The sequence below is a fragment of the Abrus precatorius genome, unplaced genomic scaffold, assembly GCF_003935025.1.
Source record: "Abrus precatorius isolate BTA unplaced genomic scaffold, Abrus_2018 Scaffold3, whole genome shotgun sequence".
In the NCBI taxonomy this organism is placed as follows: Eukaryota; Viridiplantae; Streptophyta; class Magnoliopsida; order Fabales; family Fabaceae; genus Abrus; species Abrus precatorius.
In genome coordinates, this window is record NW_020874373.1 from 7,767,112 (window position 1) to 7,781,892 (window position 14,781).

A 14,781-nucleotide genomic window follows, 5' to 3' on the forward strand; every position below is an offset into this window, starting at 1 on the left:
GATAGAGAAAAAAGTTATAGACTAACATAATATTTTAAATGTCTCAAAAACTAAAATACTGAATTTAAACTCTGAGAGTTTAGTCAAAAGTTTTACACTGTAAAATAATTTTTCTTAAATTGCACTCGTTGACAAGTGACCGATCAGTACATCCTATGTGGTCAACTAAATTCAAAATATTAATTAGAACAGTTGAACAAGGTCGGTGAGCTACATGCACTACATATTATAGCCGCAGCATGTAATTCTTCACGTGTTGTTTAGATGTCCTTGAAAAGGATTTAAAACTCGGACGCAAAAGGATTTGCAATTTCCAATTAGTACTTTCTTATTATCTGCAATACCCGTAATATTGGGGGGGCAATTCCATGTATATTTTGACTTCGATCAAATGTAATGGTCTGTTGGATAGTCATCGTGTGTTGATATTTCAACCGCATGCCATAATTTTGCTCCAACATTTAACTTTAGAAATACAATACAGTAGTTTTGGGCTGATTGAGGAATGAATTTGTAAAACTAGGTAGACTAGGTTACGTCATTTGAATATCATTTCGTTTGCCTAAACCACTTCTTCACCAACCTAAATAGACATAGCTCAGTTCAATCCAATTGCCTATATAACTCTATTGGAAAAGTCAAATAGTTTCTGAACTCCACCATCCATCACCAAACTTATTCGCATTTCTGGCTTCAGCCCAACAGTTGAATAATTTAGATCAGCTACTTCCATTTCCTATTACTGTTTTGTTTGGTTTTTATCTCCCCAACTTTCTCTAGCCTCTCGTTGTTTATCGTTTTAGGAAGAGATTAAAATGCACTCTTTTTGAAGAAAAACGTGGAAAGGAAAGAAATTGACGAGTCCCGTGAACAGCTAGATACACAACCCCTTAATTTTGTATCTCGTGTACATCTTTGGATAGTAGTGAGAAGACATATTGCCTCAATTCAAACACACACAAAAATAAATTTGGTAGTATTATCTTTTTAATTGCAAACCGTACTTTAGATATGTTGAGACTGAAGCTGATATTTATTTTGCAGTTTTTAAATGGGGTGGAGCTTTTGACAAGTTAGCACAAAACCATTAATTGGTCCTTGATGACCAGCCACCAACAACCACCGGCCTTCCATCAATTTTCCCGTCTTTCCCCATCTCCCTCTTATCTTGCTGGCTGCTACACGATGCCCCCAACATAGAGACCAATTTTTTTGGTTTGCATTTGCGTGCCCATAACCCAATTTCTATTTCAAATGCATACGCCAGATAACACTAGTGGAAAAAAGGACCCAAGACAGACAGACACACGGTGACACACCTTCTCATTAGGAGAAAATCCCACATGGTCAAAGTGCTTATCCACTGCCATTAACAAATATTAATTACAAAACCAAATATATAATCAAGTTAAGAGTATCATTAACACATACTGTATCACGAGCGTATAAGATACTGGTTTGAAAAAGAGAGGTTGGTTTTCCAAAAGTGGTTGAGCTATCCATCCCTTTTCGAAACTACTACTTCCCCCGAGATTAGATTAATTAACAATTCACTGTGAATAAAAGTAACAACACGAAAGTATTACTAGTATAATAGATTTCTTGCGGGGAACGGGGTGTTAAGTAACTAATCGCGTATTGGGCGTAAAGTTGAAGGGAAGGCGTAGCTAGCCAGCATAGTCGTTGCTTCCATTTCAGTTTCAGCATTTTGTTTAGTTTTGTTTTTTTCCTAGACAGCAATTATGGTTCAGCTTCCTCCAAACGCGAGTCTTCCCTGCTGTTTGCTTTATAAAACACCTCACACTCACCCTTCTCACAAACATCACAATCTATACAACTAGGAAATCTACAACCCCCTCTTCTCTTCTCCTCTCCTCTCAGACACAACACAAAACATAAGTTACAGAGAGGAAACTACTACTACCAACTTTAATTAAGCACCAAGTCCAAGAGGGAAAAATAATAATAAAAAAAAGGAATGGGTCGCAGTAGCATAGACATGGATAAGGAGAGATTGACGGCTGAGATGGACTTTAAGGACTCGTCCTCGGCCGTCATCAAAATCCGGCAACGGTTGCCGGATTTCCTTCAGTCGGTGAAGTTGAAGTACGTGAAGTTGGGATACGGGTACTCATGCAACGCCGCCACCATTGTGATGGTGGCCATAGCGGTGCCCCTCTTGCTGTCTCTCACGGGTCTAAAGCTCCACCACCTCTCCCAACTCGATACCGAGACCCTCGCCGGTTCAGCGCTCCTCCTCTTCCTCCTGGCTCTGTACCGAGCGAAGAGGTCCCCACCGGTTTACCTGGTGGACTTCGCCTGCTACAAGCCGGAGAAGGAGCGCAAAATCTCGGTGGACGGGTTCCTGAAGATGACAGAGGAGAGTGGAGCCTTCGAGGAAGAGTCGCTTCAATTTCAGCGGCGGGTTTCAACGAAAGCGGGTTTGGGGGACGAAACGTACCTTCCAAGAGGAATCACTTCTCGGCCACCGAATCTGTGCATGGCGGAAGCGCGTTTGGAGGCAGAGGCGGTGATGTTCGGAGCACTGGACGCGGTTTTCGAGAAAACGGGGGTTGAACCCAAAGACATTGACATTCTGGTGGTGAATTGCAGCTTGTTCAACCCAACGCCGTCTCTGTCGGCGATGATTGTTAATCACTACAAGCTGAGGAGCAACATAAAGAGCTACAACCTTGGAGGAATGGGTTGCAGCGCAGGACTTATTTCCGTTGACCTTGCCAAAGACCTTCTGAAAGCGAACCCCAATTCCTATGCTGTGGTGGTGAGCACTGAGAACATAACCCTCAACTGGTACTTCGGAAACGACCGCTCCATGCTCCTCTGCAACTGCATTTTCCGAATGGGCGGGGCGGCGATACTCCTCTCCAACAAGGCCTCGGATCGGGCCCGGTCCAAGTACGAGCTAGCCCACACCGTCCGAACCCACAAGGGGGGCGATGACAAGAACTACAACTGCGTGTACCAGAAAGAGGACGATAAGGGACAAATTGGGGTGTGTTTGGCGAGGGAGCTTATGGCCGTGGCCGGTGACGCCTTGAAGACAAACATAACAACGTTGGGTCCACTGGTCCTTCCCTTTTCGGAGCAGTTCATGTTCTTCCTTTCTCTTGTTCGCAGGAAGCTTCTTAAGCAGACATGGGTTAAGCCCTACATTCCCAACTTCAAACTAGCTTTCGAGCATTTCTGCATCCACGCTGGGGGCAGAGCCGTTCTCGACGAGTTGCAGAAGAATCTTCAACTCACTGAGTGGCACATGGAACCGTCTCGTATGACTCTTCACCGCTTCGGTAACACTTCCAGCAGCTCTCTCTGGTACGAGCTCGCCTACACCGAGGCCAAGGGTCGGGTCTCCAAGGGGGATCGGGTCTGGCAGATCGCATTCGGGTCGGGTTTCAAGTGTAACAGCGCCGTTTGGAAGGCACTTCGTGACATCAACATCCCCGTCTTGAGGGACTGGCGTGGCAACCCCTGGGATGACTCCGTCCATCGCTACCCCGTCCCCGTCCCCACCGCTTCCGCTTAGATTTCAATAAATTTATTTTTATTTACAGCCTTTCCCTTTACCGGTTCCGGTTTTTGTTTTCTCCTTCCTGGTGAAACTTATTATGCATCCTCTGTCAATTTGTCAATGGAAAACAAACTAAAGTTCTTGTTTATATATTTTATCAAAGTAATATAATTTTCAATACAGTTTCAAAGTCATTTTAGATTTGTGTTGTTATGCATTCATTTAAGATTTCGATATCACCGTATGAATTTCATTTCCTATTAACGGGTCGTGAAACCGGGGTTTTACCATCTAGGATACAATCATTTGCAAAACGTGCGTCTGTCAACTGGTTTTTTCTGTGAAGAATAAAAAGTTTATGAGCAATAAAGAAGGATATCCAATTTCAAAGTTAAGCAAAAGTTTAAAACTTGCCAAAACTTACAAAAAGAAAAGGGATATCTTTTTCTTAATTAATTATTATATTTATATTTAAGGCGTTGGATATTTAATAATAAAATACGGGATTGAGGCTCTTCCTGCGAATCTATACATATTGCCGCCAAATTGTTTATGATTGTATTCATTACGCATTGACGTTAAAAGAAAACAGTAAAACGTTTCCTTCGTTCATACCAAAAACAGTAAAGTTGTAGTGAAAAACATGTTAACACGGTTGACACTTGTTTGCATCTTCGGTATTCAGTATTTCCCTAATCACATCAACTATAAAGGCAAATGAGAAATCTTCTTACAAACTTTGGTTTAGATAGTAAAGTTAATTATTTAAATTAATAAAAAATAAACTGGAAATTATATTATATATACATTTTTACCTTGTTTTTATTACTCTTATTCATATTTATTTGTCTAAAAATATTATAAAAACAACAAATTTTAAATTATTTTGTCAGAATTAATTGCTAAATTTATTAGTTTACTTTTAATTAATGATATTTTTTTATTTAACCGCTTTAATAGGATTAATATTTTTAAAAATATTATCTTTAATACTTAAAACGGGTTTAAACAACCAATGATGATAAAATTTTATTTAGAAAAAAAATATTTATTATCTTTTTATATTTCTAATAAATTATATTGTTAATCTTAATTCATTAATAGATCTAATTTCTGTATCTCATTTTAAAATCATCAATTTAAAATAATATGTATAATTTTATTTATAAAATTAATATTTTACTCATGTAATTATCACTTTTCTTTATTAAAGAGTGAATCTTTGAATGTATTATTCTCATATTTCTTTACTTTTATATTCTTTTTCTCACGGTTCCGATTATTTGAAAAGTAATTCTTACACAATATAATTTTTTAATTTTTTTATAAAATATTTTAAAATGAAGATTATATAAATTAAAAAAGTCATTGGCAACTACTTCCCTCCCACGATTCACATACTAGTCAATTGTCCAGTCTAAAACTCAATTCCAGGGTCACGAAATGATTTGCTCAAATATTAGGGACATGTTCATTATCATAACGAAGATTAAACTTGTATTTTTTGTACATAATTAAAAAATCAATTAATATCCTCTGTGTTATTTTATAATAAATAATATAATATCTAAAATACAAATAAATGATTATCATGAAATTATATATTTACAAAAATGTAAACTGTATATTTTCTATGTAATTATCATGATAAATCACAGTTATATGTATTATTTTTTATTAAAAAAATATTTTATTAAATTTAATATCATTTTATCATAACCTATAATAAATTATTAAAATTTACTCAGAAGACTTATTAGAAAACTAAAATTTGACATTTTGATTTATATAATATTTTCATAAAACTTTGAATTAAGTTTGGATCTCATTTAAAATATCCAATCTAAACTTATATATATATATATAATTTTATTTACAAAATTAATGTCTCGCTTGACAATTATATATTTATAAAGTTATAATAATTAATCTTTTACGATAATTTTTATTATCTTTTAAGGTCATATTTTATTATTTCAATAGATTAATTTAAAGTTGAAAAAGACAGTTAACGTATAACCCGTTATATCGCATGGGGTTATCCTATTAATTTATTGGAAGGTCAAATGTTAGATCTATTTATCCATAATGAATAAGGCTGTAATGTACATTTTATAACTATGAAAAGTTAATTTTTTGGAAATAAATAAATAAATTCAGTAATAATATTTATGTTCAATGTGACTCCACGATTGCCTTTAACCATTCAGAAAAAAAATTGCATTTTTGTTTACGAGTTGCTTTCATTGTATCAATAAAAAGCGAAAAACTAGAGTCTTTCAATTTGTTCGAAATCAAACTAAATGCTTTCTTTTTTCATCTATAAAATTTCTTCGTTGCTTTCTTGGAAGTTGTATAGACTCTTGCTATTGCTAAGAACTGAATATGAATAGACAAATGTCTTATTGTAGACCACAAATGCCCAATAAAATGAAGTGATAGATAGTGACCCCTCTTCACATTTCCATAATGCCACATGTTATTCGCCATTGTTTGGATGGATGTGGTACTGTAAATGTCAATAAAGTCCATTTGATGAAAGAGACATTAAAATCTACCCATGTTCATAATCAATACAATAATAACTTAAATTACATTTGAAAAACATTTTTCTAAGGGAAGAAGTGTAAAAGAAAAGAGATGTGGTCTTGCCAAGTTGTCATCCCAAAACACACGGCGCCGTTTAACAACACTCTTGTTCCCTCCGTCTCAGCGATCCACCTGCCACGGCGGCGCCGTCACGGCGTCTCCACCATTGCCAAAGAACACATCGGGGAATTGGGTCACAGCCTTGTCGCCACTCTCCAATCCGATCCGAACCCGATTCCAAAAGCGCGAGAACAAGGCGAGATTAGGGGGTCAGATGTACTTTGGGCACTGCAGAGAGCGAGTGTTCGTAAGAAGAAGAATAAGAATAAGAAGGAGTCATCCTCTGTGGCCACTCCCATGGAACAAACTGCTGTGGATTACGCCAATGTTCGCCCACTCTGCATAAACGCCAACTGGGCCGATAAATTGGATGAGTTCGAGAAACGTCTTCGTGAGCTTTCAGACACCGTTTGATTTCAGTACACATCCATATATATATATTTTTGTTAATATTTTAATACAGAAAAACTTTTTTATTTTTTAATTCTGCTTTTGATTTTGTTTCACTTGATTGTTGAACTGGGAATGGGATTTTTGCTGTTTAATTCTCTATATCATGTGATGATCGCGGTATGTGTGTTTTGCTTGAAACTTCGATTTCAAAATTATCTTAAATGGATGAAGGTGAAGTTGCCATGTATTAGCAAGACATCCAAGTCCACGTTGATATTTTAACCAGTAAAAAGAGTATATAAATAATACGATGATCAGTCTATATTACTAAGATATTTAAAATAAATATTTCCCTCAAAGCTATGCTCACTCTTTTTAACTCAAATTCTAATAATAGCAATTTTGAAGACTTTTATGTTCGTTGAGGGGTTGAATATTTAATTTTATTGATAGTGGCATATTTCAATTGTTCATCGATAAACTAAAAACCGAAGATGTCAATTCGGAATTTGATTTTTTCATGCTTGCTTAGAGGGTGATAAATGTTCGATACTGAAGAGTAGTACACTACTTAATTACTTATTCTGTCTCGTATTATAAGAATGATGTATTCGTATACATGAAAATTTTGTTTGGGACATTTGTGGATTCCTTGATCTTCCTTTATCCCTATCGTTTTACCTCCTCCCGTATGCATACGGCATTCCGAGGGTTAGTTCAACATGGTGAAATGGTATTGTTCATGTGGGCCATGACGCCATTATTTTCTTTTCAAGTTTACTGTTAACTTTTTCCGCAAGATGTTAGTACATGGCTCATAAAGAAAAGTGGTTTCGTTTTCAAATCTTATGGTCAGCTTATTCACGTTATAGTGAAATGGGATTGCTTATTAGGTTACCACAAATTGTGTCTGCCGGGAAAGTAACGGTTCATCCACAAAAATATATTAGTAATGCAAACGTGACAGAATGGTTTACTGTGTTGCAAGTTGTAGTGGGTGATAGATTTTCAAGCCATTTACAATCTAAGCAGTAAACTAAATTACCATGAATCAGAGTTATACAGTTACTGCTAGATGCATACATTTTATGAAGTTACATTTACGACTGAACTGCTGTAGTGCCTTGTATGTGTGTGTATGCATTTGGAACTGGAGAATTGTCCAACATTGTAATTTTCGAAGCTTATCCATATTCGCTATCTGCCATGTTGATGTCTTTTCTGTGAGATTTCTAGTTATACTTCTTTAGACTGGCGAACTTTTGTAGTGGCTATGTTTCTAATAAACCTTCTGATGAGTTCACCATAAAATCCTGAAATCGATTTTTTTTGTATAAGAACTAGTGGTACCCTAATAAGTAAAACGCAACTGCATATTAGTGTTTTGAAGCATTTAATAATTCCAGATTTGCATCCAATCGTGTATTGTTGCCGTTCTACGGGTTGGGATAACATAACAGACACGAAGAGGCAATTTGTATGAGCAATTTTTTTTATAAGACTTGAGAAGGCATAATCTCCGTCCTTTCGATGTTTTCCAGGATGCTTTTGTTGCTGCACAACTAGATTAGTTTACTGTGTTACCATCCTAAATAATTCACCTTTTACGGGTCTAAAATGTGGCTGTGATCAATCCACAACCGCGGAATCAAACCACCTAGTCCTTGAGTGATGCATTTTCCCAATATTTTGCTGTGTTGTTCTAATTTATTTGTTTTTATAATTTTGACCTAACGCATTTTCTTGAAGCGACGACTTGAGTATCTGACTGTAGAAACATCAACACTGCTAAATTGCTTAACTATAATTAAAGCCCACAAAATGGTTTAGTGCATGAAAACTGGGCAACAAAATCAACTTAAAGTTGCCGAACCCAAAATAACATAATTTTCTACTGGTTGTCAATAAAAAATGCCAAAAAGCATTACAAGCAGAAAAGATGGGCAATTACTCAGCTGTGACTGATCTAACAGCAGTTGACACCAACATTAAATAGTTAATAGTTAATAGAATATCACTGGTTCTAATCCTAACTTTCTCTTTATATTCTTTTTCTTTTTTTTTACCCCCTTTTTTATGGGATAGGGGATTGTGAAGGGATTTTTCTATCAATGTATAGCAAAGAAATTACACGTCCCTGGTCCCCAAAGTCCCGTCACCACCAAGAAGACAGCCAGGGGGCAAGAGCCACGTCACATTTATCTGCTACCCCTAATAGGGTCGATACCTTCTACTCCGATTGCCCTCATCATTGCCACTACCTCCTCCTCGCCCTGGCTGACCATTTGGACCATTGCTCCGATCAACTCTGCGGGGTCGGGTAGGTGGCACCTGTACACCAGGTTGTTGACTGCAGAATATCCAATATGAAGATCAAGTTACTATATCAAATAATATTAATAAGGAAATGAAACAAATGTCCATGAGTTGTAACAACTTACAGGACATAGCCAATTCGACCATCTGGTAACACCATTGGAACCATCTGCATTCCTGCTGGCATTGGACCCCTACCATATATCATTGGCTGTTCAAATGCACACAACAAACCACAAGATCCAAAAAGATTAGAACAAAGAATAAATCACAAATCAAACATATCAACTGTAAAACAACAAAGAAAAAGTCATGAAATACCTGTTGATAACCGGCAGTAACACCATATCCAGCCCCTAAAGATCCATAAAGATTTCCAGAAAAACTACCATATGCAGGATGTGGAATATGGTTTGGATGAAGTCCAGGATTGTAGGCATAACCCCCATCCGGTTTTTTTTCAGTTTGAGGCTTGGCAAGAACAACTTCAAGCAGTTGGCCTGCAGTTTTAAATCCATTAAACATATTTAACTAAACATTTTGGATATACTCAATGAGGAACATTACCAATAAGACCAGTGACAGTTGTTAAACATTTCTTCTGAATAGATAAAAAAACAAGAATATTAAAAAGAAAAACAGACAAATTTGTAGAGACAAAACTGGTTAATAACTTTATATTGTATAAAACAAGTACCATCGATTTCATATTTCTCGGTATCTTTTACAGCTTTCAATGCACTTGACCTCTCTGCATAATGAATGAAACCAAAATCACGTTTCCCTCCAGCTTTTCCAGGTGGCATGACCACTTTTGTTACTTCCCCATGACGACGGAATAATTCCTTTAGTTGTTCAGTGGTAACATTCTCCGGTATATTTTTGACATATAGAGCTTTAACCTGGGAATGCCAAAAATCAGAGAGGTTCAAAGAAAAACCTCAATTAAATAATTCCTTGTACACACAACACCCTAAAATATATATAATATAAACATCACATATCCACATGTATGATGCTTTCAACAACAATAAACACCAATCCATTTCTTAAACAAAATCAGCATTCTGATGAGGTCTCGATAGTAATAATTTCAACAATACAGTAATCCAATAACGAGAAAAGACCCTTAAGATGGTTGAGTCCATTTCTGTGCCATGGAAGGATGTTGAGAAACAAAGCATGAGCCAGTAAATTTGAGATTGAAGGGATCTGAGAAGCAACTGAAATCGATTGAATGGGTAAAGGTTATGTTTCCACCACACAAATGATTAGCTAATATAGAAAAGTTCTCAAATACCATAAGGCATTAAGGCTAACTCCCTAACTATTAGTACTTAACTGACAACCAATCTAGCAAAAAGTACCAAGCTCAACTGAATGAAGCACTAAATTCCACACTGCTTCGATAAATCTTGAGTTACATTGATAACATCATTGCAAGATCTACAAGGAGTAGCAATCAAACATCTCTCTATCATCAAATAAAAGGAATCAGCCTTGAACCACTCTGACCTTCATTGATGTGCCAAAAGATTGATTTATCTCCAAGACCACACCTCAGGTGATCATGTCTTGGGAAACTCTAGGTTCTTTTGGCCTGAAGGATTAGCCAAAGCAGTAGCCTAAGATGGATTTTATATCGGATCAAGCAGGCCCTACACGGACCTAGTGCCACATCCATATGAGCTAAAACTCTAGGGCATGACTTGGATTGTTTATTCATATACTTTATGCAAGATTACAAAGATCAAAACAAGCATAACAGAAAGGAGTGGCTAGAGGTTGTCACATTCTTCATACAAGGTTTGGGCCACTAATGACTGACCAGTCCACTTTTTAAAGAAGAGCCACCAATCAGGGTTGGCTTAAGAGGTATGATCAAATTGAGTTGATAGAAAGGTCATACATTCAAAGCCTGGTTGGTCCCCAGTTGAGAGGCCATCTGTAAGTATCACTGTAAGTTCTCACTGAGATTTGTTAGTTGTGATATGCCCTGACCTTGGAATAAGGCAACCTCATCTCCCCATAAACTTTTTCTTAACCAAAAATAGTTTTTAAATAAGAACAAGTTTCTCTCCTTTGTTTTTTTCTCAAAAAAAGAAAATGACACAATTTGCTCAAATTGAAAGTTTGAAGATGTAGCTCAGAAAATCCACAGCACCTAAATCACAATAAATTTCTCTTACAACAAAGGGCTTTCCTTCTTAGCTAAGGTCCATATCAAAAGCTTAAAGAAACTAGTAAATACCCATAGGCTTAAGGTCTGCCAGTAGACAAGAAAAAGAGGAGGAGGAGGAGGAGGAGGGGGAGGGGGGCTGGGGGGAGCAAAGATCGTCCCCTATATCTACATACATTCATTTAGGAAATTACCTGTGAAGAAGCAGAATGGTCAGGTGAGTTCTTTGGATCTGCCCAAGTGACAGTTGGGGTATTACCATCCAGCTTAAAACTAGCACTTGACATTTTTTGCCGTGAATAATCAGCACATGCATTATTGTAATACAAAACAAAAGCAAACCCACGATTCCTGCTTGGATTTTGAGGGTCCTGTAATAAACAAAATAGAGTGGGACTGAAAAGGGAGCCCTTAACAGTTTAATATAAGCTAATAGCACAGTAAGTTCAAGACTGCACCTTTATGAGCTCAATGTTTTCAACTCCAGGACCAACACCCTCAACAACTTTCCTAAAATCGTCCTCAGTCCAGGTTTTTGGAACATTACCAATGAATAATCTGTGTTTGGTTTCAGACAGTGAGCACCTCAAAGTTTTACCCTGAAATCATGAAAAATGTTAAACTTAATAACCGAAATGAGATTTTGATAGAAAAATGTCTTATAAGTTAAATGTAGTGAATAGGATTTTCAGGAAGCACAGTGAATACCTTAAATTCCTTGTTATGTATCGCCTCGATCGCCTTTTGTGCTACCTCTTTTGTTTTAAAAGCCACAAAGGCATAACCCTTGTTTTCTCCACTGTCCCTGTCTTTCATTAATCGCACCTAAAAAGTAACAAGAAATTAAATTCTTATTAATAATCTCAATTTTACCCCACCTGCCAAAAGGAAAGGTTTATAATATCATACAAGCAATTTATTAAGTTTCCAACCTCAAGAATATCACCCATGGGATCACACAATTCCCTTAAGTCATCTTCACACACATCCCGAGGTAGTCCACCAATAAAGACTTCAGAACCATGAGGAGGAAGGGCAAGAATTTCATCATGCTTCTCTTTCTCATCTTCATTAATGAAAGACGGTTTTCGCTCATCTTCCCCAAATTCAGTAGCAATGTCACTTTTTTCTGCTTCAGGCAATTGGTCTTTCCCATCAGCCTCTGCTGCTGAGTCATCATATTCATGTTCTTCACCACTGCCTTCAACATTTTCATCTTCACCTCCATCCACTGCATCATCATCTATTTGTTCTTCAACATCATCATCCATCTCTTCCATATAATTTTCCTCATCGAGATCCACACGTTCATCAATTTCTGCACCTTCTGACATGATTGGCTCAGGATTTTGTCATTAACAGTAATACCTGAAAGTTCACACATTATTCACAAAATCTGTACAGAACACTAGGATTTTAAAGCCACTGGGTTTTAAGGAGATTGACTTTTCAAAGAGAGAATTAAAAAAAAAACATAGGGCTATTAATGTGGGACACATAAAAATGGCAGCCTGCCTGCCAGTGCCACTGACACAGTAAGGCTATACGGTGCTTTTCATAGACAACCCAGTAACATCCCTAAATTTCACATTTGATCAGTAGGGAACGGATTGGGTTGGGACCCTAATGTAGTGTTTGGTACAGGGAATCTTCCATTCCAAACTAATCTATGTTCCTGGTAATAGAATATGATTCCTAGGAAAAATTATAAAATATGTTCGATTATTACTCAAGTTTCCGAGGAATAATATGTTTACAATCAATTACCACAGGAAAGTTTAGTAATTTACAGTCAATTAACATGAAATATTTTTGTTCTCTTCTACCAAATATAAGAAACTTATATTCCTTCACTTGCCCAGGAATGTTAAAACATTCCCTGTACCAAACAGCAATTAAGTAAATGAAGGGGTAGGAATTTAACGAGGGTTTGCTTTGAGAGTTTTATTCCCAAATTGTTGGGGGAGGGGGCAAGGGGGGGTGGGGTGGGCGAGTTTAGATTACTCATTTATCCCTTCCAACTTCTGTAAATTCCAAGTTTATATTCATGCTCTCTTTGATTCAGATGCACATGTAGAAACCCTAGCTCTTCCTCATCCCTTATTATCTTATCAGCAATGTGAACATCCTTTTCATCTATTGCTGCTCACAATGCCAAGAAGCATGACAAGGACAAATACAAAGGCGATGATGACCCAGTAGAAGCAACAGCAGCACTGCTGCTGGTGAGCTTTCTGGCGAGTGTAGTTGATGTAGTGACATGCATTCTCCAGTGGAGGGATACAGTAGACCTTGTCCTGTGGGGATCTGGATGATGTAGGTTCATGCCAGCAATGAAGTCTTCAAAGCAAAGTTAGTTTCTGGGCCCATCATTCAAAACAAGGGAGTGAGTTGTGCTGCTGAGCTCAGTCAGGCCCGTGCCCACGGTTCCCCCTCAACTAGTAAATCAAAGTCATTCAGACAAGGGTGATGGCTTCTTCATGTCCCTTCCTTTCCCCTGGATTCCTTTCCTTATATTTCTCCTCCTAACTGGCAAAGATGCCCTATAGCAACACCGGAACTGGGAAAAATTCTCACCCAATTTTGCATTCTGTTCTTCACCTATTGAAGTTCTAGACGATGAAAAGGGGCAATAAGCATGTCTAAATATTCTCTTCCAGAGCTGTATGCAGACAAAATTTTATGCTTGTCCAATGCCAAACAGAGGAATGTCAACAAACCCAATCAAATATTGAAATCAAATTTGAAAAATTAAGAACCAGACATACACATCTATCACACAGAAAAACCCTCAGACTTTAGAGTTAAACCCTGTGATGTGAATGGCAGAAGAAAATGAATATTGAGCAGAGAAATGTGACATACCAAAGAGAAAGATGTATTATTGGTAGATGGGAAGTGAAATTGGAGTTACGGGAGTGGTTGGAATTGGATCGAAACAAGAAGTGAGGCATAGCCCTCGCGAAAGAAAAAGAGACATATTTATTGCTGGAAAACAAAAAGAAGTGATTTTGACGAAGCATACCAGTAGTATCAAATAAGGGGTTTTCAGATTTGCTTCTGAGTGGGTTCGGTTCTGTGATTATTGTTCTTCTTCTTCTTCCGCTGTAAGAGAGAGAGAGAGAGAGAGGAGTCAGATGTGTGTGTTTATCCTGCGAACCCTCCTTTTCCAGATGCCCCTGATAGACAATACTAAGAAGCAATCATTCTCACATAAAAATGGATGCACCCTAACGTAACTCCAATTATTCGTTTCCACGTATTCTTCAAAAATTGTCAGGCCTCAACAGTAACGAGTAAAATCACCTTTTTTTCGTTTGGGAAAATTTAGTTTTATATTATTAGATTTGTTAACGCATATCTAAAGCACATAATAAATTTTTTACATACATTAAAAGAAAAATGTTTATTATTAATACAGTAACTATGATATGGCTTAATTTTTTAAATTATTTTTGTTCAGATTAAATTTAATTTAATAAATACATATATATATATTGCATAAATTTATTTTAAGTGTGAAATTTTTAAATATATTTATATGTATTCTTTAAATTTGATTTATGATTTAAAAATTATTTTTTAAAAATAATATTAAATATAAACTTCTAAATAAAAAAATATATTTAAATTAAAAATTTCAAATTAATTTTTACATCATTTCTTTTAAAATCAATTTCAGCAAAATAAATAGATTCATTGTTTTACTTTTAGA

The 14,781-nt window shown here is 36.6% G+C and overlaps 3 protein-coding genes across 8 annotated transcripts; 2 read left to right on the plus strand and 1 right to left on the minus strand.

Annotated features, from left to right (window-relative positions):
- The first annotated feature begins 1,682 nt into the window (after nucleotides 1–1,682).
- LOC113861747 (3-ketoacyl-CoA synthase 1) lies at nucleotides 1,683–3,714 on the plus strand. The gene has a single exon (XM_027494761.1). It carries the CDS (start codon nucleotides 1,979–1,981, stop codon nucleotides 3,542–3,544), a length of 1,566 nt encoding a protein of 521 aa, XP_027350562.1. The 5' UTR covers nucleotides 1,683–1,978; the 3' UTR covers nucleotides 3,545–3,714.
- Nucleotides 3,715–6,149: 2,435 nt separating this feature from the next.
- LOC113863654 lies at nucleotides 6,150–6,627 on the plus strand. The gene has a single exon (XM_027497302.1). The coding sequence runs from the start codon at nucleotides 6,170–6,172 to the stop codon at nucleotides 6,590–6,592; it is 423 nt and encodes a 140-aa protein (XP_027353103.1). The 5' UTR covers nucleotides 6,150–6,169; the 3' UTR covers nucleotides 6,593–6,627.
- A 1,712-nt stretch (nucleotides 6,628–8,339) lies between these two features.
- Nucleotides 8,340–14,333, minus strand: LOC113860691 (heterogeneous nuclear ribonucleoprotein Q-like). Of its 6 annotated transcripts, none has more exons than XM_027493172.1 (9): nucleotides 14,092–14,333; nucleotides 11,999–12,434; nucleotides 11,775–11,891; nucleotides 11,525–11,665; nucleotides 11,261–11,437; nucleotides 9,585–9,789; nucleotides 9,209–9,387; nucleotides 9,013–9,098; nucleotides 8,340–8,921 (listed from the first exon to the last, which is right to left on the minus strand). In XM_027493172.1, exons 2-9 carry the CDS (start codon nucleotides 12,398–12,400, stop codon nucleotides 8,783–8,785), a joined length of 1,446 nt encoding a protein of 481 aa, XP_027348973.1. In that variant the 5' UTR covers nucleotides 12,401–12,434; nucleotides 14,092–14,333; the 3' UTR covers nucleotides 8,340–8,782. The 6 variants fall into 6 exon arrangements, with proteins under 6 accessions (XP_027348973.1, XP_027348974.1, XP_027348976.1 ...); XM_027493173.1 differs by having other exon boundaries at nucleotides 8,362–8,921; nucleotides 13,932–14,247; XM_027493175.1 differs by having other exon boundaries at nucleotides 8,362–8,921; nucleotides 11,999–13,678; nucleotides 14,092–14,229.
- Nucleotides 14,334–14,781: the final 448 nt, after the last annotated feature.